This window comes from Anopheles maculipalpis, chromosome 3RL (assembly GCF_943734695.1).
Source record: "Anopheles maculipalpis chromosome 3RL, idAnoMacuDA_375_x, whole genome shotgun sequence".
Lineage (NCBI taxonomy): Eukaryota > Metazoa > Arthropoda > Insecta > Diptera > Culicidae > Anopheles > Anopheles maculipalpis.
In genome coordinates, this window is record NC_064872.1 from 69,007,660 (window position 1) to 69,032,892 (window position 25,233).

A 25,233-nucleotide genomic window follows, 5' to 3' on the forward strand; every position below is an offset into this window, starting at 1 on the left:
TGTGTGTTGAAAAGCAGACGTTACTTACTTAAAGTTACGTAAAGCTAGTGCCGTGTGTTGTTTTGTGTGTGTGTATGTTTGTAAACAAATTAAGACGGAAACATGTAACAAATGTTAACAACAAGGTTAAGAAAAGTGTATGACAAATGAATGACAAGCAAGAAGAAAGATAAACTGTCAAAATTGTCAACAAAAAAAGTGTTCGAATATACTGTGCCAGTAAATATTGAATGAATACACAAGTGTCATACAAATAGTAAAATAAAAGAAGAAAAAATGTTGTGAATAGTGAATAGAAAACTCCCAACAATCCGTACAACCATACCAGCACACGAACAGGATAAGGAAATAAACTAAGCATCAGTTCACAAATCAAAACTGCATCGAAAACTGCATCCATCGGCCACCATGACGGATTTGATCGATTTACGAATGCATCAGCACATTGCACACGAAATCTACCGTCAGCAAATGTTGCAACGGATACCAGGTAAGGAACATCCACGAGTCCTTCGGAAGTAAAAGCTAGAACCAGGGTTGCCAATTAGACATTTGGAATTGAAAAACCCCGGGAGAGAGTGAGGTCCTCGAAAAAAAAAAACCATCGGAAAACCAACAAACCAGCAGTCGCAAAGACACACGGCATGGCTGACGAGTCCGTACGACAGATGCCCGGTTTGACTGACAAATGATGGCCGCCTCCCTGCTGCGGTCGAGAACTGCATCCTTAACCTGCATGCGCCTCATCATTATTGTGAATCCGAGCATCGGTCTTTCCATTCAGTACGGTTGCACTGTGGTCAGGAGACTAACAACAGGAAGGTCACAAAAAAAAAGGAGATTGAAAAAGAAGAAACGAAAAAAAAAGTCAGTTGGAAAATTTGTATCCCTATCTATAACAAGGCATGTTCATCGACATATAAATGCCGATTCCTGCCGTCCCGCGTCTCGTCTAGCGGATGTGTTTGTTTTAGAAAATTAGTCCCTTAGAAAACCACCGAACCGTGCTCATCTGTTCCGTGGCCAATCTCGTTGTCGACCGTTGTTTGATGAGAGATGTATGATGATGATGATGATGATGATGATGGTGGTGATGACGAGTACGAGTCCTTTTTTACCCATTCCTTTGTAAGGATCCTGCGATTAAGCTCACGCACATACACACACACCCAGCGAAAGGTTGTGCATTGTTTCTAAATTGTAAAATGATTAATGATATCGGATGCAGCTCACGTTGCACATGTTGCATTTCTTTTTTTCGGTCTTGCGTTGGGCAGCAGCATATGAGAGATGAGCGATAGCAAGGTTTGAAGGGAACCAGCGAACCAGAAAGTGAGGTATAATTAATTCCACGCCAAGACGATCCGTCAAAAAACTAAAATTCCCCGAGAAACAGTCAGACCGAATCGATCGATCGATCTAGACATCACCGTTGACGTCACGTCACTGTTGGGCGAGGAGATCCTGGCGCTTGCAGATGGAATGTGGCTTTCACTGTCCTGAGAATTTCATAAATCATACATGTGAAGATCACAATCGTAGGAAAGATGCTAACAAGTGGATGGTGTCAAAGAAAGATATGAGGGCTTAAGGATACACGGGTTTCTTGAGGAAGATAAAGCTAGAACTCGTCCAGAGTATGTCGGGGCACAGCATGGTGATTTAGATTCATCCATTACAGGCTGCATTTCTACCAAGATACCGAACAACGCTTAAAGCAAAGTGTGTTTTGTATAGTAATTACTAAAAATCTGTTACATGCACTAAAATCTCTCGCTTAACTATAAAACTATGAAAATATGAACGAGATATGAGCAGTCTTGTTGATCTGTAGTTCATTTCTGGGAGGTCTAAAAATGCAAAATAAGCTGATAGTGAGAACCCGATAAGTAAAAGAAAAGGCCACACAAGACTACGCAATCAGTTCATCGACAAGCAAAACAAGCCAAAAAAAAACCCTGACAAAGTCGTATGACAAGTTGAAAAATGGCAGCGATCTTCACTGTGATCCTCGCAATGAAGTTCCCACTGTGATCCATCGACACGTTTAATCATTTTTGAGTACCGTAATAACTCATGACACAACCGTCGGCACGGCCGTTTCTGTCCGCTCTGGTTTTATGACCTGCACAGCGACGCGACAGTTTCTCGTATCTTGGTCAATATTTGCCCTTTCACAGATAACACTATAAAGTTCACCCGTACGCCAGCTGTGAAAGAGTTCATTCATTATTACTCCCCAAAAACACAAATCCCAAATTAAGCTTGTGAGCATGTATGCGCGCGCCCGCGCGTTTACTTAGGGCTTCCTTAGCTTGTCTTACGCGACCGACACATAAAGCCATAAAACAATTTTAGCACCTCCAGAACAGTTAGGCTTTCTACGTTACCCGCTCGTCATCATCATCATCATCCACCACCGGAACCTTTCCGCCCTTACCGGCCAAACGACAAAACGTCGACCTTTCGTGAGACACTGTACAGGAAAAAGACAGTTTAAAATGGCGTTCGTGGCCCGTGGGCCGGGGGCCAGCACAAGGAAGGTGTGCAAGCCGTGTCACGCAAGTCGTGACATCAGACCTCCGGATGTGAATCATAAACGTCATACAGGAGGGAGGAACAAAAAAAAAAAAAGTAAGGCGTCACGGCGTCGAGACCACCATCGACGATCATAACGCGCAGGCTGACGATGGTTGATGATGGACCTTTCGCGAAATGACTTTCAACAGGCGTCGTTTTAGTTTTTCCTGTTCTGTTGCCCGCCCCACAAAGAAAGAAATAAAAAAAAAACAACACAGCAAACAGAAACTCATTCATAACGATTTCTTGTGTGCGTATGTGAGTGGTTATGCGAGGCACGAAATTCTTCTACTCGTGCCCAGGAACTCCTTTATAGGCTAAATCACAACACTAAAGTGAAACGTGCCTTTCGCGAGATGGGGTAGATGATAGATGGGATGTTGTTTGTTTTAGATTAAAATTTGTCGTTTTTTTTTTTTAACAGTTTCTTTGTTTAGTAAAACGATGAAGACATTTCTATTCCCTCTTTTATGAGTATTTCATTATTATGTTTTATTTCCTTTTTTGGTTTTTATTTCAATTTTTGTTACTTATTTGTTTGGTTTGCTTTTATGTAGAAGCTCATGTTTTGCGATGTTGATCTCAATGTGAGAGCTTTAGTACAACCATTCAATTTACCTATTTTTACTAGTAAAGTCACACTTTTTGACATTTCCTTGACAAAACCTAGATTTTCACTGCAAATGTTATGTGCAAAATACATAAACTGTGAAACAGTGGATGGTACAAAGAGAAAAACAAACGATGATCGTAATCATCTCAGTTCCCTGTTGATTTTCCGTTCTTCCTTCCGACTGACGTCGTTGGAGGCTGTGTTGAAAGAATTATTCTGTCTTTCTCTTTTTCAATCAACTCACAAACATACCCAAACAAGCTACGGTCCTTGTTGGTTTAACCGGGTTGGATGCTGGGGATAACTTTGATACGGAAACCCCAAATAGCAGCAAACGAACCGCGAAGGACGTTTGATGATAATCACAACAGAACTCTATCCTCGAAAAGAGATCGAAAATTTAATGCTAGAAAGGGAGTCCGAGAGAAAGAGAGAGAGTATGGCTTGAGAGAGCATCCCCAAAATTGAAAAATTCGTCCCCCGGGCGGACGGCCGGAATGTGGATATGAATGTTTGAAAAATCGGCGGCGCCAAAGCCTCACGACTTGTAACAAGAACGAATTAATGATATAATTTTTTTTTCTCCCTCCGGTCCGGACGACTTGCACTGCCGAGCCGCGTTGTTCGGTGTAAGACGAATCTTTCCCCAGCATATGTAGCTGTGTATTTTCTATGTTTTTTTTTCCTTTTCCCTTCCTTCATTTGTATAATCTCCCGTTCGTTCCCTCGCTCCTTTTCTCTCTTGCCTTTTCCACTCGAAATAAATGACTATGAAATTTCCATTTTCACGGCTCATAATCCCTTGCTCGGTGACCAGCTCTAGACGCGGGCTCCGGAGGAGGAAAGAAAAGGAAAGACAACAACAAACACAAGCCCTTTCGACGGCGATGCCAAAAAAACAAAAGAAGACAACAACTCGGAACGCTCCGAAATAAACATCTAACGAACCTCATCTTGACAGGGCACTGACAAACTGGTTGAGCTTCTCATTTCCCTTCCTGCTTTTCGCTTCGCCTTTCCCCTGGGGGACATCAACTAAGCTTCCCTTCTCCATTCAAACGGTGGTCCAGAGACGACCCTTACCGTCGCTGCTGAATTTTCCCTCGCTCGCTCTTTCTCTCTGAGCGCTCTCACACGCACACACGATCATTGTCGATCGCACCCGTTTTTCGGTACGCCCCGTGAGAAGGCAGAAAAAAGTGCAAAACCTCAACGTAGGAAAACGGGGAGGAAAGAAAAAATCACTGTGTTTGTATAGCAAAGTGAGTTGCACAAAAGGAGAAAAACACACACGGAAGGAGAAAAACGATCGTACCTGATCCTCTCGCTTACGGGCGGGTACTTGGCAGACGCTTGGCTACGATGGGTCCAGAAAGCTAATCGAATTGGGCCTAATTATCTTTATTTAATTTCATTACCGCAAGCTGCTACACTAGCTGCGAGACAGGAAAATTAATTCCACTTCCGGTGCTCAACTTGGAGTGTTCCGGAGTTGCGAGGGGGAGGAGAGAACAAACGGGATAGACATTACATTACATCCGCATTTGTGTCATTGTGCACTTTTACCTTACAGATCCGTTCCCAACGATGCTGCCGGTTCCTGTTCCGTCGATGCATGCGATGGCACTGCCACCCCGCTACTCACTGCCCGGCGTGGAGTTGAAGCTGCAGAACAAGGAGCTTTGGAGAGAGTTTCACAAGATCGGTACTGAGATGATCATCACCAAAAGTGGACGGTAAGTGTGGAGTATGTTTGTCATGAAATAGTGCTGAAGATGGATTTTGCAAGTGCAGATCTGAGTTCTTCAAATAGTGCTGGTCCTTAAAATAGCTGCCAAAAACCTTACTTCGCACCATCTCTACACTAACCCGTCAGGATGGCGAGACAACAAACAACAACAAAAATCCTGCCATTTTCGATGACCATCAAAAACTGTTGTTTTACACGCCGGATGTGGTTCTGGCGCCATCTGTGTTTGTCACCACCGTCCCAACTCAGAACTACATACACACAGCAACAACACTCTTAAGACCCAATCCGGGATGTTTTCTTACTGGCGCCCCGCTGGACGCATTTGTTTGTTCCGGAACGGACCCTATTTGGTCCATGCTGATGCCATGTCAACGCCGCATCAAGTTGGCGGATGTCATGGCCGTCGCGACTTGCCAGCGGGACGGTGTCTCAAGTTTGTTTGCGAAGGATGTACCGAGGATTGTTTTTGTTTTTGTTGCTCAAAGTCGCGTTTCTTTCCCTTTCGGAAGGGAAGAGGCAGCAAATGGCTGGGACCTGCCGCCCTGTTTGCATACCTTTTCAGAAGGATTTGTTTGTCAAAAAGTGCACGTTAACTGAAAAGTCAAAAGGTTGTGTTTGGATGGGAAAATATGTCCCGTTGAAGATTGGTTTGGGATATCCTTGAGGAGTGCAAGCAAAACAAAGTCTTTGTGGTTTGAAGTTTTAAAAAATCAACCAAGACAAGGAGATCCTAGCCGTCCACAATCGTACAGGTCCTCTAATCAAAGTCTCTACACAAGACCTTAAGATCGCTAGATCGTTAGACGTTAAAGGTACGTTAAAAGCTTTCAAATAAATGGTTGCTTTTCGAAAATACGCTCCAAAAACAAAGCTTTTATGATCCATCAACTGTTGAAAAAAGCGAAGCAATATCAATGCTCCGTCCATTTTTCAAATCACTATATGATCGTAAGCGATACGGACTCCGACAAATGCCTCATGTTTTGATCCTAGATTAATCCAGCCTCTATAATAGGGACCCCGACCACGATTAATCCCCCGAAACATCATCGTCGAGCGAGAAACTGCACCCGAGCAGGCACAGCCGTGGTACGAAGTAAGCCACTAATCAAAACCTCCACTCTGACCCATGGCTGGTCCCGCAAGGGTGTGCCTACTTAAGATGCCTTCGTTTTCGCATTCCCCTAGCGACACGCCATCAGCAACCCACCCGTACCCGGAGGGGATGGAGCCGATGTGTGATGAGATTATTTATGTCCTGAAAACCTATAATTAGTCGGAAGAATTATTTCCATCTATAATGCGCTACATTAAATATTGTGATGTAGTCCCCGCGGGTCGTGATACAAATATCAGCCAAGGGACTCTCACACCATTTATTTTCATCCCAATTTCAATCCCTACGGTGATGGCCTAACAAGACTCGCATCACACCTAGCCGTCCGAAGGTTTGGTCCGATGGCTTGCCTACCTCGGCCCAAAAGGGGTTTCGTTCGGGAGCGTTTGGATTGCTTGTATTATTGTTTTCGTTTCGTGTGTTATGCGATCGCTCAAAGGCTAAAAAGTTACGCGCCGGGACAAGTGTAAAGTTTATCACACATTTCCCCAAGGAAAGTGATCCAGAAGGGCGTTAGTTTTTTTTTTCGGTCTCGATTCCGTTACGAGCTATCCCGTTCGACGGGAGACATGAATGATAGACGGGCGGACATGAACTGGCGCTCGGCCCTAAAAAAACCAGAACTAAGAGAAAAAAACAACCAAAAACCACTTGACGCACGGGTGCCCGACACCCGGAGTCTTCGAGACTTCGGCATCTCGATCATGGGACCCTGGGAAAAAGCGCATCACAACTAGCCAGATCGGACCGGGAGGTGTTTCAACGGGTCCGTCTGTCTAGCTACCAGCATGTGGTCCTGGCGCCCGAATATTTTACAACTCCGAAGCAGAAGCTTTCCCGGCAAAGACATGATGAAGTCGGCCACGAAACAAACAAAAAATCCCTAAAACACAACAGCAATCTCGAATACAACTTTCGAACGACATGGGTTGATGTTTTCGATCGGTAACGTTTGTCTAGCAGTTGGGCTTACCGTTTACAGCGCACTAGAACAGATGAACGGATGGGTTTAAACATAAAAGGTCACAAATATGCACACTTGCCAGGCACACAAGCCAGATCCTTGATCGCACAAACGCAGTCAAGTGACGCGAATGTGTTTGAAGGATGTTCAGCCAAACGCTGCAACAAACTGTCACACTCAACGACATCGATTGGGACGATCGCTAGACATCACGATCGATCTTTCTGTAACGAGAGGTATCGTCCTGTGGTTAAACGGATCGAACTAGAGCGTTCCTTTAACGGTGGTTCGAACACCGTAAAAAAGGATCATGGGTTTCCTCCCCTTCGCTATCGGGATACACGATCGAGATACAGTATTTGACAGGCTGACAACAGCTGACGAGCAACAGCACCGAACAACAAGTGGGTGACAAGTTAAACTGTGAATGATCGAAACGGGATCATTGTAGCAGACAAATGCAACGCACCAGCGTGTAGCGAACGGATGACAAGTGCAGTTGAATGGTGCATAGTTTAGTTTAAGGTAAAGTGTTATTTTTAGGGGTGATTTTTCACTCCTTAAGCGTCGTAACAAATAGCTTCCACAAAACCGTACACGCAACAAGTGTTTCGGGACTGAAATTTATTACATTCCAAAATAAACAACAATTGGATGGTGTTTTGGTAACAGAACGAGATCCTTTCAAGTCACGTTGCGTAACAAATTTAGCTGAAACTGTCGCTAATAGTGCGATATTTTAATTATAAATAATGGAAAAATCTATTTAGCTGTTGTTTAAAACAACCGTTTAAAGATTCTTCTGCCTGAGTAGCTGATATTAGCTTGGTCATTTGCAGAATCATTCTGCAATTATTGATCATTAGTCTTTTGTATGCCTTTTTATGGAAGATATCCCAAATTGTTATGTTTTTTGTCTTCTCATTGTTCAGAAAGAGAGGGGAATGTTATCTCAAATAATCAAAGCCTCTAAAATTAAACAAAAAAAAAAACATATTTTAACAAATACATCAATTTAATGAATAAAATCACTTAAAAAATTAGCTGCATAAGTTTTTCGCGATGTATTTAACAAATTGTATTATTTATGTCTATCTTACTCTACTCTCAGAGCAATATACCTCTTTGAAAAATAATTTTTACAAGAACCTTCCCTTGCATATTCGTTCTACGCATTCAGAAAATTTCCTTTGAGTTTGGTGATTTTTTAACACAAGAATAACTGAACTGGAATTATATTTTGTTGGTTTAACAATGACGTCAATATTGAAAAAGGACTTTTACACGTACAATGGAAAGTTTTTCTGCTTTTTCAAGGCCTACCTAGGGTTTATTGGGTCTAGAAAACAAGACCAGCTTTCAAATCCGTTTGCAGAAAACTCGGTCTAAGGTGGCATTTCTTCATCCACGACTGCATCTCTGACAAGTTTGATTTTCATTCTGGAGGTTCATTTCTTTAAATTTCAAATTAAATTTAAAAAAATAAAAAAAATCATGATAACATCTAAGTTGACTAATCATTTGCGTTTTGAACAGTCCTACCTTGACAAGTTGTATGGACTGGTGATTTGTTATGAAAAGCTTGTTACAAAGGTGAAAAAAGGTACTTAAAGATAGCGAATGGACATTACCTTAGCAATACAACTTTGTTTCCATAATAAAAAAAGAAATAAAATATTATTTTACAGTTTCATCAGTAACAAGGATGATGTTTTGATCATACTGCTGTGAATGTGAATTTATGTGATTATAGAATTTAAAAAAATAAAAGCCTTTATTGAATTGTTTTGTTTGATGAGTTTTCTATACTGATATAAGTAACAATCAGTCAAATTTTATTTAATCGAAGACTACAAACTCAAAAAATATACTTCCAAATCACTGGTCATGTTAACTGGTCGCGGTAGAAAATCTATTATAAAAATAGACAAAAACACTTTTCTAGTATCCTTTCTACACTCTTTTTCTTGTAGTATTAACAATGCACTGTTATATATCAGCATCTTGTATGATGTATACATGCACGATGAATTAATTTTGCACACGCGTCAAAGCAATTTATCTGCCACTATTTATGAGCCATTCAAATAATGCAATGGACTTACACTAAACGAGTGTTTATTGTTAGTGCGTGTTTAGCTATCATTCACGTTGCTGGTAACGCGTTCCATATGCAACAGCTTCGTGCTGGCATTCAATTTATCAATCCATCAAACCGTGATTCAATTTATCGTTGGCACGGCACTAGCCACAAGCAGCGCGGTATGTATAAATTATTACACTTCAGTTCAATGCTACCGAGCGGTAATAATTTCCCACCTCCCAGCACTATCCAGCCTAGAACAAGATTTGCCTTGTTGTGTGAATGATTATTAATTGGAAAAGTCAACATAAATTAACCACCCAAAACCATCCTTATAATTTCTGTTTGGGCGGAGGGATGTTTTGCTAACCGATTGAATAGTGACAAGACAAAACCGGCCACGGAATTGGGAGAACACCAATGCCACTAATAATGAGGCACCCTTAACCGATCAGCGCGGAGTGGAGAACGAAAACAAAGACAGGAATAAATCAGGCAGGGAAAAATGACCCGTGAAAATTGTTCTAGCTGTGTATAGCGATCAGGTCTGGAGCGCAGGGTACACGGTACAGTAATGCGTATAATCAAAACGTACTACAGAACACAACAGCCTCTAGGCCGTTAATTTTTGTGTGATAAATGTGGCGTAGGGCATTTTTCACGTAATAAAATTATACGCACCCGAAATTTCTCTTCCCATGCGTCGTCGTCGTCGTCGTGACCGGCCGCGTGGATAGACGCCACCGCAATAAATTCATTGCAGGGGACCATCTACCACCCCCATTGCCCCCCATATCTTACCGGAAACCGGTAAATTCGAACGCTCGAGACATTCTTCTCCTGCTGTTGGCTCCCTTCTGGGGACCAAACCGAAGGGAATGTCTATAATCTCGGCATCCTAGTTCTCCTGAGTCCCGGTACAGTTGGAATTGAACCATTTCTGGCAGCCCTTTTGTTTTAACTTTCTTGCTTCCCTCTTCCCTCCTACCAGACTAGTGCTAGATGATCGCGCTGCATACTAGATTTGATTTATGTAGATCCATTCTTAAGCATTAGAGAAGAACGAAAAAAAAAACACCCCCCGGCTGGACCACCTGATGATCTGTGAAGCGGGAGCGAAGACCGAAAAGGCGAATATTGAAAAAACAATACGACAGCCACCAACCCCTTTTTGTGTCTCTTCGATCCTCGCGGGATCACGGGTGGGATCACTTCCTTGGGACAGAAAGACAGGAACTGGGGAGGATTTTTTTTCCACCCTTCGTTCGTTTCCTTCGCGAGCGAGCTAATGAGCTAGTGGCAAACGGGTGAGCCAAAAACACACACACATGTACGGGAATCACATACGTGGTCACATAAAAACATATAAAACATAACCTGCTGGTGTGACTCTGCGCTCAGCATCTTCGTTTACCGGTCGCCGGGATAACGAGCAACGGGTGTTGCTCGATGTTTGCGGCTGGAGCCTCGACTTTCCTGTGAATGAAGCTGCCCTGCCATGGGTGGACGGGGACGGGCCCGAAAAGCGATAAATATCAATGAGAAGAGAATGACGAGAGAGAAAACGAAGAAATATAAAATGTTATTACCATGTTGGCGCCTCCCGGACGAGCCGCGTGCAGAACACCGGTGGACAGGCAGCCAGCGCAGTGCCAGCGCCGAAGCCCAAGCCTTGGAGCAATGGTGGAATGTGTTTTTAATTTTTCAATTTTCAGAATTACCCGCCTCGGTTGGAGCTTCTCGCTCTTTCGTGCCCAAACCCCCTCCCCTTTCCTCCATTATTTTCCGAAGCGAATTCGTTTCGAGCGCACGCGGTTCGTCGGGGGTTCGTCGCTTACCCGGGCAAGTCTTTCGTTTTACGTTCTCAATTCATCGCGCTTCGTCAGGTTCGATTTCGTTTCATTCTCCTGTGTGGTTGCGTTCTTGAGCACATAATCACACATACACCCTAGTGGCCACACACTTCTCCCCCCCTCCCCCTGTTTGTGCCACCCTTCCCCCGTCATACATTTGATAATTATGCGCCTAAAATAATAGTTGATTGTCAAAAACAAGCAGAGGATCATGCGATCTTGCGGAGGTGGGTTTGAAGGACGACATTCGACGACGTGTTGGTGTGTGGTTGTTGCCGGTGATGATGATGATGATGATGCTGATGGGGCACCCTTGTTTTCCTACGGCAATGTCCATGTCCATAATCACCGACACCATCACTGCTTCGCTCGCCACCCGCTCGACGCCCCCAACGCCATTCCGGCTGATTCCGTACCAAGGAAAAATCACACAGACACACACATACAAAAAAACCTCGAGCTTGTTAGCGATCATCGAGAAAATTTTTACGCATTCGTAACAAACCAGCCGCACACACAGGCACACAAATCGTACACGATTAAGCGAGAACTGTAAAACAAAATATCCAATAATTTCGCCTGATTTGCCTCGATCATCGGGTTGTTAAAGGGTTGTTATTGGTGGTAGAGGTGATGTTTTTCCTTCTTTTCTCATTTCTAGCCCCCATTCGTTAAAGAATGCTTGCACCCGCACCCCGTTTGGGTGTTTTGATTTTTTCGATTTTCCCTGACACCTTCCACCGTCCAAACTACGGTGGCGAATAATAGGCAGACGGAGGGATTTTCCACCGTTTCGGGCAGGGGCAGTTAACTTTAATACCTCCGCGGGGCTACGCATCGCATTGATTGAATTGATTGTTCTCGTGGCCTTTACACCGGGCACCCGGACAGGGTGCCCTCGATCAGGCTTCCCAATCGTTCTCCTACGCGCTCCGTGTTTTCGCAATGGGGTGTGATTGCTGCGAAAGTGGAGGCGATGATCGTTTGCTTTAGTTTGTTTGCATTTCACTCGCCAGTTGCGCCACTTTATCAGTCAGGGCCGGTTCCTGGGTAGGGGGAGGAAGCGAGGCCAAAAGTAAACAGACAATTATTTACTTCTAACCAAATCATCACCGGTAATTGTAATTCGAACGTGTTGATTGTATGTAATTTTCCACACTTGTTAATGAGAAGCAATTATATATTCGAAATAATGTGGAGGAGAGAAAACAAATCATCGCTCGCACACAAACGCGCGGTGCAGTCGCTCATAACTGCTAACGCCACAACATCATTCCAGCAGAGGATCAGGATAATCGCTTCTACAATCGATCGCTCGAATTCGTTGAAATCGTTTTCATTCCATTCTTCAGAGAAGCAACGATCTCGATTGTTTGAATTGTTCTATTGTTGTCTTTGTGCTGTAGTGTGAAGTACAACGATCAGTTCTATTCAGCATATAAATGCCGGGAAGATATGGTATTACAATCAACTTATTTTACACAGATGCTCTCGAATATAATTGGTACTTTAGCAATGTAGTCCAGATTTGATATACAAATCATGGCATTCTTCTGCTTATTGGCATAACGACCTGTTAAATCGAACCGGTAATATAATAGGCTAGAACTTATTTATAACACGTTGCGATAGACAGTTCTTGGTTTATCCGAGGAACAAGAGAGCAAGAAGTCTTGTCAGCCGCGATATTTTTGTGCCATCTGCCAAGAGATCTGATCGTTTATGTATCGTCTGCTAGGAGATTTCACGAACGAAGAGTCCCTATCGTCTAAAGCTCAACGTCTACCAAAAGATCTCGTCCTCCATGGGGTCTCGTCTTCCAAGAGATATCGTGGTCAAAGGAGCTTCTTCTACCAAAAGACCTCGTTGTCTAAGAGGGATTGTTGTCTAAGAGGCCTCATCTTACCAAAGGATCTTACCCAAGAGTATGAAGTCTTTCAGATTCTAAGAGTCGCACTCAAAGGACTAATCTATCAATTAAGCCAGCAATTGCGAAACAATGGAAATCGACTCGCCATTTCACTCACATGTGTTTGGACCACGGTGGGACATTTTAAATGTATGCTCAATTCATTTGTAATTTAATTTATTTCCAAGCCAACAATTTTCTCCAATAAATATTTAATTTGTCCCATTTCGAAATGGAGCAAATGAATATTTTTTCATACATTTGCACACTTTTCCTTCTGATTTACGCTCAACACTAACACACATTACACTTCTCTCACCTATCACGATCAAAAGAAAGAACATTGCTTCGTTTCATAAGGCACTGGAAAAAGAAACACCTAACGGTGTGCACCAACCAACCACCACGATCACCCTCAGCTTAGCCGCACGGTAGCTCCCAATTAGCAAAACTCATATTACTAGTGCTACTACTACTACCACTGCGTCCTCTAGTACCACCGCTACTGCTGCTACCTTGTGTTTTCCATTAAAGGCTTGACGTGGCGTCTTGGAACGCCGAGGCCACCATCAAACCGGGCGTACTGAACCCCATTAACGGAAATTCACCCACAAACACACGGGTGGTGTGTGTGTGCTAGTGGTGCGATCGTTCGTGAAGGCGCAAAAAAACTGTCTAGCACGCTGATTGATTTTATATTGTATCGCTAATTTGCTGCACACACACGAAAAATACATAATTCATGCGCGCGCGTTCGTAGGCTGACGAAAGAGTTGACTATCTCACCTGCCCTGACTATCCTGACAGATTAACTTCGCCGCTCGGTTCCCGGGTAAAAAAAAAAGAATTGGGAGTGATTTCTTGACGAGAGGGGGGGGGGGGTGTTTTTATTTTTGCCGTCTCTCATGGGGTCCTTTTTATCGTGCGCTACCCCGTTCTATGCTCTACCGGGAGCGAAAGCTTTCGCAATTGGTTTCCACTTTTTCTGCAATAAATGCATACGTAACGTACAGTCAGTCTTGGCCAGGAATTCAGTACAGTTGAATATGTCCATTTCATATCTCACTGTGCCAATAGACCCTACAAGGTGATGCAGTGTTTTTATTACACCCGGCGTAATATGAAACCCCTTGTTTTTATACCCCACCACAGTAAGGGGATGAGCACTGTAGAAGGCGATATTTTCCTGACAGGAGCAAACGCGCTCGGATCTCCGACAGGTGATGTTGGTTTCGCCAAAGCTGGGAAAAAAAAGAAAAAGCGATCCACAACGTTCTTCACGTTGGGTGGATGATTTTATGTTGCTCATAAATTGGCCACACGCTACTGGAAAACGCTCCGTTCCACCGCATCCGTTCAGCCGGACTGGGAAAAAGTGGTTCCCATTGCGATCGCGAAACGATCTAGCACGTTTTATGATTTTTTGTTTTTACATCACGTACAATAAATGCACTTTCGTGCTTCGCGCCTTTTTTGATTGACAATCTACCGAAGCAACAGAGTTGCTGGCTGTGACTGGTTCCGGAAAAATAAAAATCGGTCAGCAAAGAATTTTTTTCTCGATTACCATTCCGCGCGTAATCTTTCGTTTCCGCCCGTTTGGAGGGCGGTTTGATGTGGTGTCAAACGTTGACAAACAACTACCAGAAAGCTCGCGTTAGTGCTGCGGTTTTGATTGGGGAGCTTTTTTTTCGGTGCGTTTGCTTGGCTTTCGCGCAATGGGCGGATGAAGGAAAAAGAGTTGTGTAACCCCATCCCGATTCCTGCGGTGCGTTTAAGCCGGTGCTTTGGTTTCGTTGTTGGTAAGCGAAATCGGATCATATTACGCTTTAAATGGTTAGAAATTACAGTTATCAAAAAAACGACGGGAGCCTAGACCGGGCATAGAAATGGATATCAAATGTCTAGCGCTCGGTTGAATGAGAACAAGCTTAAAGAAGCTTTCATTAGAAGAGAAAAGCTGCTTTGTTTTGGGAGCTGGTAGCTAATTTTTAGACTGGGAAAATCATTAAATACCGCAAGAAAAAAACTAAACCATTTCTACCTCAAAAGATCAATATTCTAACGAGCTGTAAATAAATCCCGCTAATTGTAGGTGTATCGCTTAACAATGCTCCGTAGCATGCAATTTTTTGTTCCACCTTCGCATAAGTCAAGCTACAGTTTTCCCTCTAGGGAGGAAAGTATCATCCCAATCCATCCACCCAACCGATTCACATAATAAACACACACACACACACACACACACACACACACAAAACCAAGACGAAAACGTGCCTAAAGCAACCAACAACAACAGGCAAAAACTAACAAACCTATTTGTTAGACTATATTATATGATCCACCATGGTATCAGCTCGTTACATCTCGGGCAGCCAAGAAGCTGACCGTTGCCGTTTGTCTGCTCTTGCCGAGCAGTTTGTGGTTTTGATTTATGCGCTCCATCCGTGGCGCCAGGGTGCAATTTTATGGTGGCCACCATTTCGGAAGGGTTCCCCGATGCTGTCCGTAGTGCGTATGGAGCCATGGGACGACCGCGAGAAACCTTCGGAAACAATATCTCAATGGGATACAGAGGAGCCAAGGCAGTGAAGAACGACAGACGAGAAAGAGAGAGAGAGAGAGCGAGAAAACAATCTCATTTTGTACCTTTTGCTCAGGACAGCACGAGAAGAATGATGCATCCAGACGAGTTCGCCTTTTGCCCTTATGCAAATATCGCTCAAAAACGTGGCCTGGTCCTTGCAAGCAGTGACCCGAAACCCAACTCGAAAACTCATCTTCAGTGCGGGGGTCTTACGCGCGTCAGGTAAACAAACATCGTACCTTAAAGCCCACAATTGCCAACGATGCTTCTTGCTGCAACTCGGCTCCCTCAAACTGTCTGGAAAAATTGAGACAGAGCCGCGGATAACCGCTCCACTGTTCCAGCTGTGCAAGTACGTACAGAATATTTGCACCGATACGGCTGACGAGAAAATTTCGCTCCACAAAGCTTAGCTTCTGTGTTTGCGTCCTCGCTTTTGGGGAGTGCAGCAGAGCGCCGGGAAAAAGGAATGGTACGGTTGAACCTTCTCTTGTTCGCGAGTGCTGGAGAAAATTTGTGAAAACGTATCATTAAAATTGATTTGTAGCGATGAAATAATAATTTAGCAAGACCTGAAATTATACGGCTACGGGCAGGGCCGATGGACACGAGTGGCCAACTGTTGGGTGACGTGCCTACCGGTGTGCTAACTGTGGTCCATCAATGTGGCGAGTGCAGGCAAGACAGCCCGACCCTGGCAGAGGAAATAGCAGAGGAAAACGAAAACACGGAGAAACCCGGCGGCCCCATACGCCGATCTCGTTAAGTTGATGCTTTTTGTTGGTTTTTCTCGTCGTCCTTCGGTTTTTGTGGCACAAATTGGCAAACTACCGAAAGCTGAGGATCGGGTGAGAATTTTCGGAACAAGATTTAGGCTTCACACAGCCTACCTGACGATCAGCAACAGCACCATCATCATGCGAACATGTGATCGTGAGGACACTCTTGTCTTTTGGGAAGATTTCCATCCTTTTGCATTAGCTGTATGAGAGAGAGGTTTTTATTTATTTATTTTAAATTACGTTGTAAATTATGGAGAAATTGCTAGGCTCACTCTGACAGATAATTGTTGTAGAGGGATCGAATAAAATTATCACCTGTTGACGAACTGACAAGGGTATCGATACATGCTTCGTACGATGGAGGAGATTTATTTGTTTTGTCTGTATCCACACACACGGTATTGGATTGGAATAGAAAAGTTTTTATTTCTAACGCCCCTAAACCCTCCTAATGATGGTACGAAGCACGTCTAATAACCCCTCGGCAATGTATGGCAAAACCAATTCCTATGCGTTGACAGTGCTGAGGATGTGATTTCAAAAATTAGACACGACTTTGTATGTCGGACAGCACTAGGGTTCCAATTCTTGATCCGCCCAAGCTTCCGCTCGACCTTCATAATCATTATCTTTCACCACTTTAGAGCGAAGAAATTTCGGAACCAGAAATAACACTCTTTCGCTTCTACTCGCTCATCCACAGCCGAATGTTTCCCTCGATGCGACTCACGGTGGACGGACTGGATGCGGACACAAATTATTGCGTGCTGCTCGAAATGATGCCCATTAGTGATTGTCGGTTCAAGTTCAGCGGTTCCCAGTGGGTACCGGCTGGTGGTGCCGAACCGCAAAGTCCCCAACGGTTCTGTCTGCATCCGGACAGTCCAGCACTCGGCACGCACTGGGCCTCACAACCGATCGTCTTCAACAAGGTGAAGCTCACCAACAACACGCTCGACAACAATGGTCACGTAAGTTCTAGGTACGAATATTCTAGCATCGCTCACAATCTACAAATGCGGTGCATTCGTTCTCTTTCGCAGGTTGTACTAACCAGCATGCACAAGTACCAGCCACGGATACACATCATCCGAACGTCGGACCCATCCCAGATTCCTTGGGCTGCCCAGCAAGCGTTCGTTTTCCCGGAAACGGAGTTCGTTGCCGTCACGGCTTATCAGGTAAGTTCACCATACTTGGAACAGTTTTCCAGCAGATCAAGAACCAGAAGAACGAATTCTGAACGATGGCCGATGGAATGACTTCTACATACTCATTCATTTCGAGTTAAACTTGTAGTTCAAGCTGCCTTGTGTCTATGGAAGCCATTCCTTGCTGCCCTGCTGCCAGCCCATTAAAGCCCACGATCGGAAATCCATCACACGGACACGACTGGTCACAATTTTCATCGATCGGCTTAACGCTTTTTGGCGGCTTGCGACCGCCGACATCCAATTTTGATGTACGGTGACAGCTTGGCTTTTTGATCGATCCGATCCGGGGATTGGTGGCGATGAAGCAAAGACAACATGATACCTTCCGCCATTCGGTCGCCAACGGGCCCCAGGCTTCATGGTGAAGCTGGTGTGACTTGATTCGTACGAAGGCAAATTGAAACCGGAATCGTATCGCTCGATTTGGTTTGGTTGGTGCCGGAGCTGGCACTGGAACAGAGAGAATGACTGATTGGTCGGATGGTGGGTTTTCTTGTTTACCGCGCTTGCTAATGCGCGGTGTTAAAGATCTTAATTACGAGCTCACTGGTTTGAGGATCGATAAGGTTGTTATTTTCTTATTGTGTTATTGATTTTTAATGCGACAGTGAGAGATTTGCTAAACTGAAAGCAAGATGAAGATCGATTGCTAGAAGTTTGCGAGAAGCTCTCCGAAAAAAGATCCACAAAAATGATACATCAGTTCTTCAATAGATTCAGTTTTAATTTTTGCATAACATCCCAAACGTGCCGCAAAAGTCCTTCAATCAATCAAAGACATCGTAACGAATGTACACGACAAACAATACACCGTGCGATAAAGTCGTCTCGAACGGTGGCGCCACGTCTAAAGTGCGATCGACATGCGTAGAATTTGTACTTCTTCCCATCGTTTCCATCGCCCGAACAAGCATTCTTTCTATATTATATTTTCCCATTTCCTTTCTTCTTTGTTCTCATTGCCTGATACAGAACGATCGCATCACAAAGCTAAAGATCGATAACAATCCGTTCGCCAAAGGGTTCCGAGAGACGGGCCAGTCGCGCTGCAAGCGAAAGATGGGCTGTAACACATCGACCTCATCCTCGTCCTCCTCATCGTCCTCGTCGGGCCCGGGCGGTAACGGTGGGGGGGCGGGAGGCTGCGGCGATGGAGGACCGGACGGTGGTGGACAGTTGACAGACGACGAAGATCGCCACGACCTGCACGACCTGATCAAGCGCCCAAGATCAAACGGTTCACCGGCTTCCGACTGTACCGTGCACGAGGGAGTACCTCCGATGCATCATCCCCGACTTCATCAAGCGTCTCTCCGTCCGTTTCCCGCCTCTCCCGAGCTACTGATGCGTCAGTACAATCAGATGTTTAACCCGAGCTGGATGGATCTGATGTTGCCATACTTTGCCCGCCATCACCATCATCACCCGTACCATCCGCATCCCTCCCATCAACCACACCACCACCATCATCATCCGCACCACCATTCGCAGCCTCCTGGACCGTTCGCCGGGTCGAGTCTGGGACATCCGAGCATGGTGCCTGTTACCGGTAGCCAAATTGCTGCCCCCGCTCTCGTGTCTCCCGCTCACTCCAATCCGGACTCGACCGATCTCGATCGTTCGTCGGCGTTTAGTGTACGAACTCCTCAAACCAGTGGCAGTGATTACGAAGCAAACGAGCGAGTAAGCGCCCGTCCGGACAGTCCGGATGGGTCACCGAAGCCAACGATTTTGCGACCTTCCGCCATCAGACCGACGACGGGATCGAGTCCAGCCACACCGACCGAAGCACCTCATCAGCTGGGAGCGGTCGATCCATCCGACGCGAATGGAGACGCGGATCGGAAAATTAACTTCAGCATTGCTTCCATCTTGCTGCTCTAGCATACGGCGGGTGATCGTGACCGACGACTCACTCACTCGAAATCCTCCCTGTGAACCAAGTGCCTTAACGCGAGTCAAATCGATCCGTGATATTCGATCTCGCGTCCAACTCCTCCTCGAGCGGTTCTGCGCCGAACTGTGCAAGTATTATTAGTAGTACAGTAACCATATGGTGCTTGTATGTTTATACATGTGCGTGCGTGTGTGTGTGTATTCCATGTGTGATCGTTCTGCATGCTGACAAGCGTATAGAGCTAAATAAAATCGTACAGAATAGTTCAAGATGAGATAAAGCCTGGCTTTCTTATTTGTGTTCCATTCTATCCTCACCAAAGTCCGCAAAAGAATCCCAATCTCCATATCCGAACAGCTAGCCAACAAACCATCACAACTAGATCCAGCCGGGTATCCTTTTACCTTAAATGCATCTCGTTATTCTACCATCGGGCTACCGTACTCAGGTGAGTTTCCTTTTAAAGCTCTGGATAGGATTGGTCCAGAAAATTGGAACAATTGAAACAATTTCTTAGCCATTTGTGTGTTATCTTCCCTTTACCAATGCTTCATCCTCTCGAACCGGTCATTGTACAGGATCGCTCACTCGAAGCGTTCATTGTGCATGGCAAATATTTTGCTCCACGCGACAAAAGCGAGCCACTTGAGGACACTATGGGCAAAGACAGAAGCCCACTTCACGAACAGAAAGGAGTGCTGATCCTTTCCTTAGACGACGACCTCGGTCCACTTTCCATAGGCCACTTAGGCGTAATAGGACTTTGGAAATTTGTCAAATAATTGTCTTGTTTTCTGGCCCCAGTAAGCTGGCTTGTGCGTGTGGTTGCCTATCCGTCTGTGGGTGCGCTCCCACAAACCTATCGCCTCCGTAGCTTATCCACGATCGGTACACACAAAAGCAGGATCAAAGCCCGGGTGCGCTTTCTCCGGCCTCCGTGGCTCCTTTCTGCAGCCAGGCATTCCCGATTGTTGTGTGCCGTTTGCATCTCAAGTGGGTCCTGCTCTCCGAAAAAAGACTTTGTCTCGAAATAATGAAATCCACTCGAAAACGGAGCCAGATATCATTATTATGTTAATTCGAGACTTTAATCCAGTTTAATGCAGATTAGAAGGACCCGAAGGTGGGCTTACCTACGGTGAGGCCTCGCCAAGTAACAAAGGCGCACGAGTGGCTTCACCTGTGAGCTCTGAACGGTGCACGGGTGAAGAATGGTGGTTTGTCTCATTTCGCTTTTGTCCGTGAGCTTTTCCTTCCTGTGTTTGCGTGCCGGTTCTTCTTTATTTGTGGCTGGAGGAGCCAGCCCATCAAGCCTGAGCGTGCGTTTCTGAGCCGCTGTCTCACTGCTCACTAATGCGACCGCTAAGGAGATCTCGGTAAGGGTCTTAAGCGATAGATTGTAGGCTTTACGTTTGTGGTATTGTGTCTCGAGCTTAAGCTGCAGTGATACATCTCAGAGCAGCATCTTGATGGGAGAAAATGTTGGACGGGAGCCAGTTGTTGTCCGGTGCTGAAAGGGAGATTGTTGGAATGTAAAGTAGAAAAAGCTACTTTCAGGAAAAAGCAGAGTAATTTCGCCAAAGGCTTTAATTTCGGAATAAACAGCTAGTAGCAACCGAATTGAAAGCACTTTATACTGCTATTGCCTACACCACCGGGCCGGTGTAGGCAAAAGCGGCGCCGGTTTTCAAACGCCAGGACCGGGGTTCAAATCCCATCCGGACCGTTCCCCCGTAGTGAGGTCTGACTAACCGACTACGAGGTATCGGCAGTCTGGAAAGTCATTTCGATGGCCGGCATGACCTTAGAAGTCGTTACGCCAAAAAGCAGATTATGCTTAACTCATAATAGTTACTGCAACATGACTGATCAGGATTCTCATAAAGCAATTTTGGGTATTTCTTTAATGTTTTTTTTGACTATTTTCTATTTTTTTAGTTTTAATTTTTAAGACATTATGAACATGATGACACGATAGTAAAGACATTTTGATATTTATAAATGGCTAGTGCGTTAATCGCGAATTTAAGTGGTATCAGCAAACATTAGTAAGCCATTTGATGGCGGTTAGGCATATAGAAGATTGTTAAGCCGAGAAGACGAGAGTTCAGTATTTTGATAATAATAGTATTTTTTTTTTGTTATTCATAAGGGATGGCCAGGCCGTATTGCTATAATAGTAAAGTTATAATAAACAAATTCGTTTCAGAAAAATGGATTTATTTGTTGATTCGTGACATTGTTTTACTCTTCTAAGGTAAAATAAAATAATAAATAAAAATGTATAAATAAAACAGCACAACAGAATGTCACCGGTGGTAGATTCATCAGTGGCTCCGATCTTCTCTCGACTGGATCAAGGTTCAATTACCTATTATTGCTCTACGATGTTCTATCGTAAAGCGATCCTGATTTGATCGTATAAAAAAGGGAATAAACACATGATAAAACGCTTCACCCTAGCCACATAACAGAAGGTAAATCTTCTCGATTACATCGCAGCTTCATGATCTGTTAACGAGGGTTTGTGTGTTTATGTGCCGGACAAAGAAATGGGAACTGTTCCGTGTCTGTGCGAGTTAGTCATTACACAAAAAAAAAACTTCCGTCAAATCGTGTCACCAGCATTAACGGTAGCCCTCCGCATCCAAACCAAACCAATGTCATCGCTCGTAACCGACGCTTACGCTGTTTCCGTCCCCGACAATTTGATCCTCCTTCAACAACCGTGCACCAACTCAGCAGCAGCCGCATACCCCCCGAAAAAGGCAGCGCGTGGGAAAAAGGTTGCCCCGAGGGTGTCTTTTCTACCCCGTGGACGCACGATCAGAAAACGAGGTGTCAAAAGTTGCCTTCACACATTATTCACTGATTTTTATTGGAAAGCCGGTAGGCATTAAACGAAATCGAGCCGCCGAACGGTCGGCCCAGGACAGGCGAGCGCAGGAAGAAGCCGCTAATCGATAGGAACCGATCTAGCCACGGGCACGGCATTGACGAGTGGTTCGAGTGGGTCCCATTTGGACTGATTTGGTTTTATTTTTTATTTTACTGCAGACACAAACTGTCCCCGTGGTTCGGGTTTCTCACGCAGTCTCTCTCCCTCTTTCTGATGGTCGGGATCGCATTGCTTTTTTCGGGACGGAATCTTTTCATTCAGAAATTCCCGGTTGGAACCTGTTCGAAGTTGCGGCTCGTTACGCACCATTCGAGTCCAAAACTGTTGCTTGGAGGTGCTTATCGAACCTAAAGAAACTACAAAATTTAAAGGATCCAAGATGATCCACCTGGGCGCTTCCCAGAGGGCACATCAGCATACAAAAGATTCACAAATTAGAAACCGAACTACGAATGACAGAACTCAGCTTCGAAGATGAGTAAAGAAATGAAGGAAAAGAAAAGAAAAACACATTTAATTAATATTCATTCTGAGCCATCCGCGAAAGGCTGGACTATCCGCCGGGGATCATCCGTCGGGCTATTAGTGATGAGTCAACGTAAAATTGAAACACATCGATTTCACGACTTCACGGTCACTTAACGGGCCACCTCGTCCAACGACCGAGGTATCAAGCAATTGGGAGGCCGCTCTATCCCTTCTCCAGGACCAGGAACCGGTGAAGGAACGGCCAAACGACTCGTTCCCAGTTTCTTCGTTGTGTTTTAGTTTTTGCAGTATGATGGGTTTCGGGACGGTGCTTCTAGCCGTCGATAATTAGTTTATCACGTTGTCCAAAAAGCACCGCTAGCAACGTCTTTTCGTCATTTCTAATTTCCGGTCCCGAAATTGGGCTTCCCGGACAGGTTTTTTGTCGAGTCAGAGCACACAAAAACACACGCAACCAAGGCACGAGATGAACACATTCAAATTCATGTTAAATTTGAAGCTATGTGCTTAGAAATCAATTTTTGCAAAGACACTTGTTCTCGAAGCCCATCGAACCACCCATCGGAAAAGAAAACATCGTCCGATCGACGATCAATAATAATGATGCGCGCACCCGGCTAGACGCCGGAAATGGTCAATCGTAGCGCTATTTCATCCCTCGATTAGAACACCCACAGGGGAGGTTTCAGTGTGAAGCGCGTTTCTAAGGTTCCAAAACAAAACCAGAAGAAACGAAAAAATAGACGTTCAACACTATTTAGCCCCATGTACGTACCCGTCGATCGATCTACTTCGCTAATAGGTGTGGTTTATGCTATGATCACTATCTTCGCACTCGAGCTGCCCTCAGACCACAGCCAAAAAGGGAACGGGCACCGACTTCTTCTCGAGGGCCGTAGAGCCCGGGAATGGTATCGTAGTTTAGGCTTCGAAAAGTAGCGGGAGCATGGAAGGAAAAGTGGTTTTCGTAGGTAAGGCATTGAAACGGAAAATCGTTCCTACTGACGCAAGCAAATTAGTTGAAAAGACGGAGAATAAGGGGGATAGAATGGATCGGTTCGGGGTCGGGTCGTTTGAGAATTTCATAACCTCACCTCATCTGGAATGACTCTATCATATATCGGTTCCACAAGGGTTCTATTGTTGAGGAACGTTGAGTGTTATAATTGCTTCCTGTCTCGAATGAAACACACACACACATATCGTGCCACCATCTAATGCGGTGCCAAAGACCCCAGCTGAATGGTGTTGAATATAGTTACAGAACATTGCTATGATGGACAGAGGGTTTTGGAAAAGCAAAACCCTTCCAGCAGATGATCCTCAATATTAAATTGGATCTGAATTTCAAAATTTTTTTTTGACTTTTCATGTTACCATTCTATTACTAATGAACATTATATTTTATCGTTATTGAACTTGAATCTTGATCCTAACTTCAAGCATCCTTATGTAGTGCCAATAGTAGTCAAACTACAATTTCAACCAGGTTTCCCTCCAGCCCACGATGAATCAGGCTACAAATTCTGACAACCAATTATATGTTCTTAGCTCAAAGTACTTACTACTGCTGGTAAGTAAGTACTGCTGGTACAAGTCGCCAATTCTTACACTTTACCAGATTTCCTCATTTTTTTTGAAGCAACAATAATGTTAAAGCCAACTAAACTGAACTTATCGCAGTTTTGCCATACCCTAAACTCTATGAGATATTGGAAACGGGACCAGTCTATCGAATACACAACAGGAACGTTATCAATTCTCATCAGCACTGTTTTCCCGTAAAGAAGACTGGCTAGCCCAGAGACATTTTAATGAAGTCAAGGAAGTGAGAAATTGCCTACCAATATCCGTTTTACATTTAGTATTATTGTCGTTGAATATATATTTATTTATTCGTGTAGGACGGCCAGGCACGTAACATTGTAACAAAAATTGGTGTTCAATCATTCAATCGTTGCAGTTTTGACTTGATTATCTTAGAAATAAAATCATATAAGGGAGGAAACGAGATACGCCTGCATGAGATAAATGTCACTAATGAAACGATAATAAAGCCAAACATTTTAATCATTTTTTTCCTGTGCCTGTCTTCGATAACAATCTAAGCTTAGCACACGAATCATACCTTAAGAACTAAACTATTTTTCCCCCAAACAAAATCTCCTATTCAGGTCGCCTCAGTATGATAATATTCGCTTGATGAAATCAGGAATATTAAGTGATTCTCCACGCCGTGCAAACGCCTGTCAACGATGTCCCGAAAAAAAGGGTTTATCTAGGCTCACCAATGGCGCTCATCAGCTCATCAAAAAAGAACCCCTCCACCTCCAAACGCGCACGGGCCTCGTCGACCGGCCGGAATCATCGCGGTGGTCCATCAACACCGTGCGTGCTCATCATTTATGTGCTAATAAATGAATAGCGGTTTGGCTGTTTCGATTCATGTTTTTTCGGCTAATCATCGCCGTAACGAGTTTGACCGGTGAAATA

General features: G+C 44.5%; 2 protein-coding genes across 3 annotated transcripts in view; one reads left to right on the plus strand and one right to left on the minus strand.

The window, feature by feature from the left end:
• The window catches only part of LOC126561499 (ubiquitin-protein ligase E3B), a 480,330-nt gene that overhangs the window by 31,512 nt on the left and 423,585 nt on the right, over positions 1-25,233 (minus strand). The gene's annotated exons all lie outside the window — the stretch shown is intronic.
• Positions 409-19,340, plus strand: LOC126562048 (T-box transcription factor TBX6-like). Its single transcript, XM_050218460.1, has 5 exons — positions 409-490; positions 4,767-4,929; positions 16,945-17,212; positions 17,285-17,422; positions 18,428-19,340. Exons 1-5 carry the CDS (start codon positions 409-411, stop codon positions 19,337-19,339), a joined length of 1,563 nt encoding a protein of 520 aa, XP_050074417.1. The 3' UTR covers position 19,340.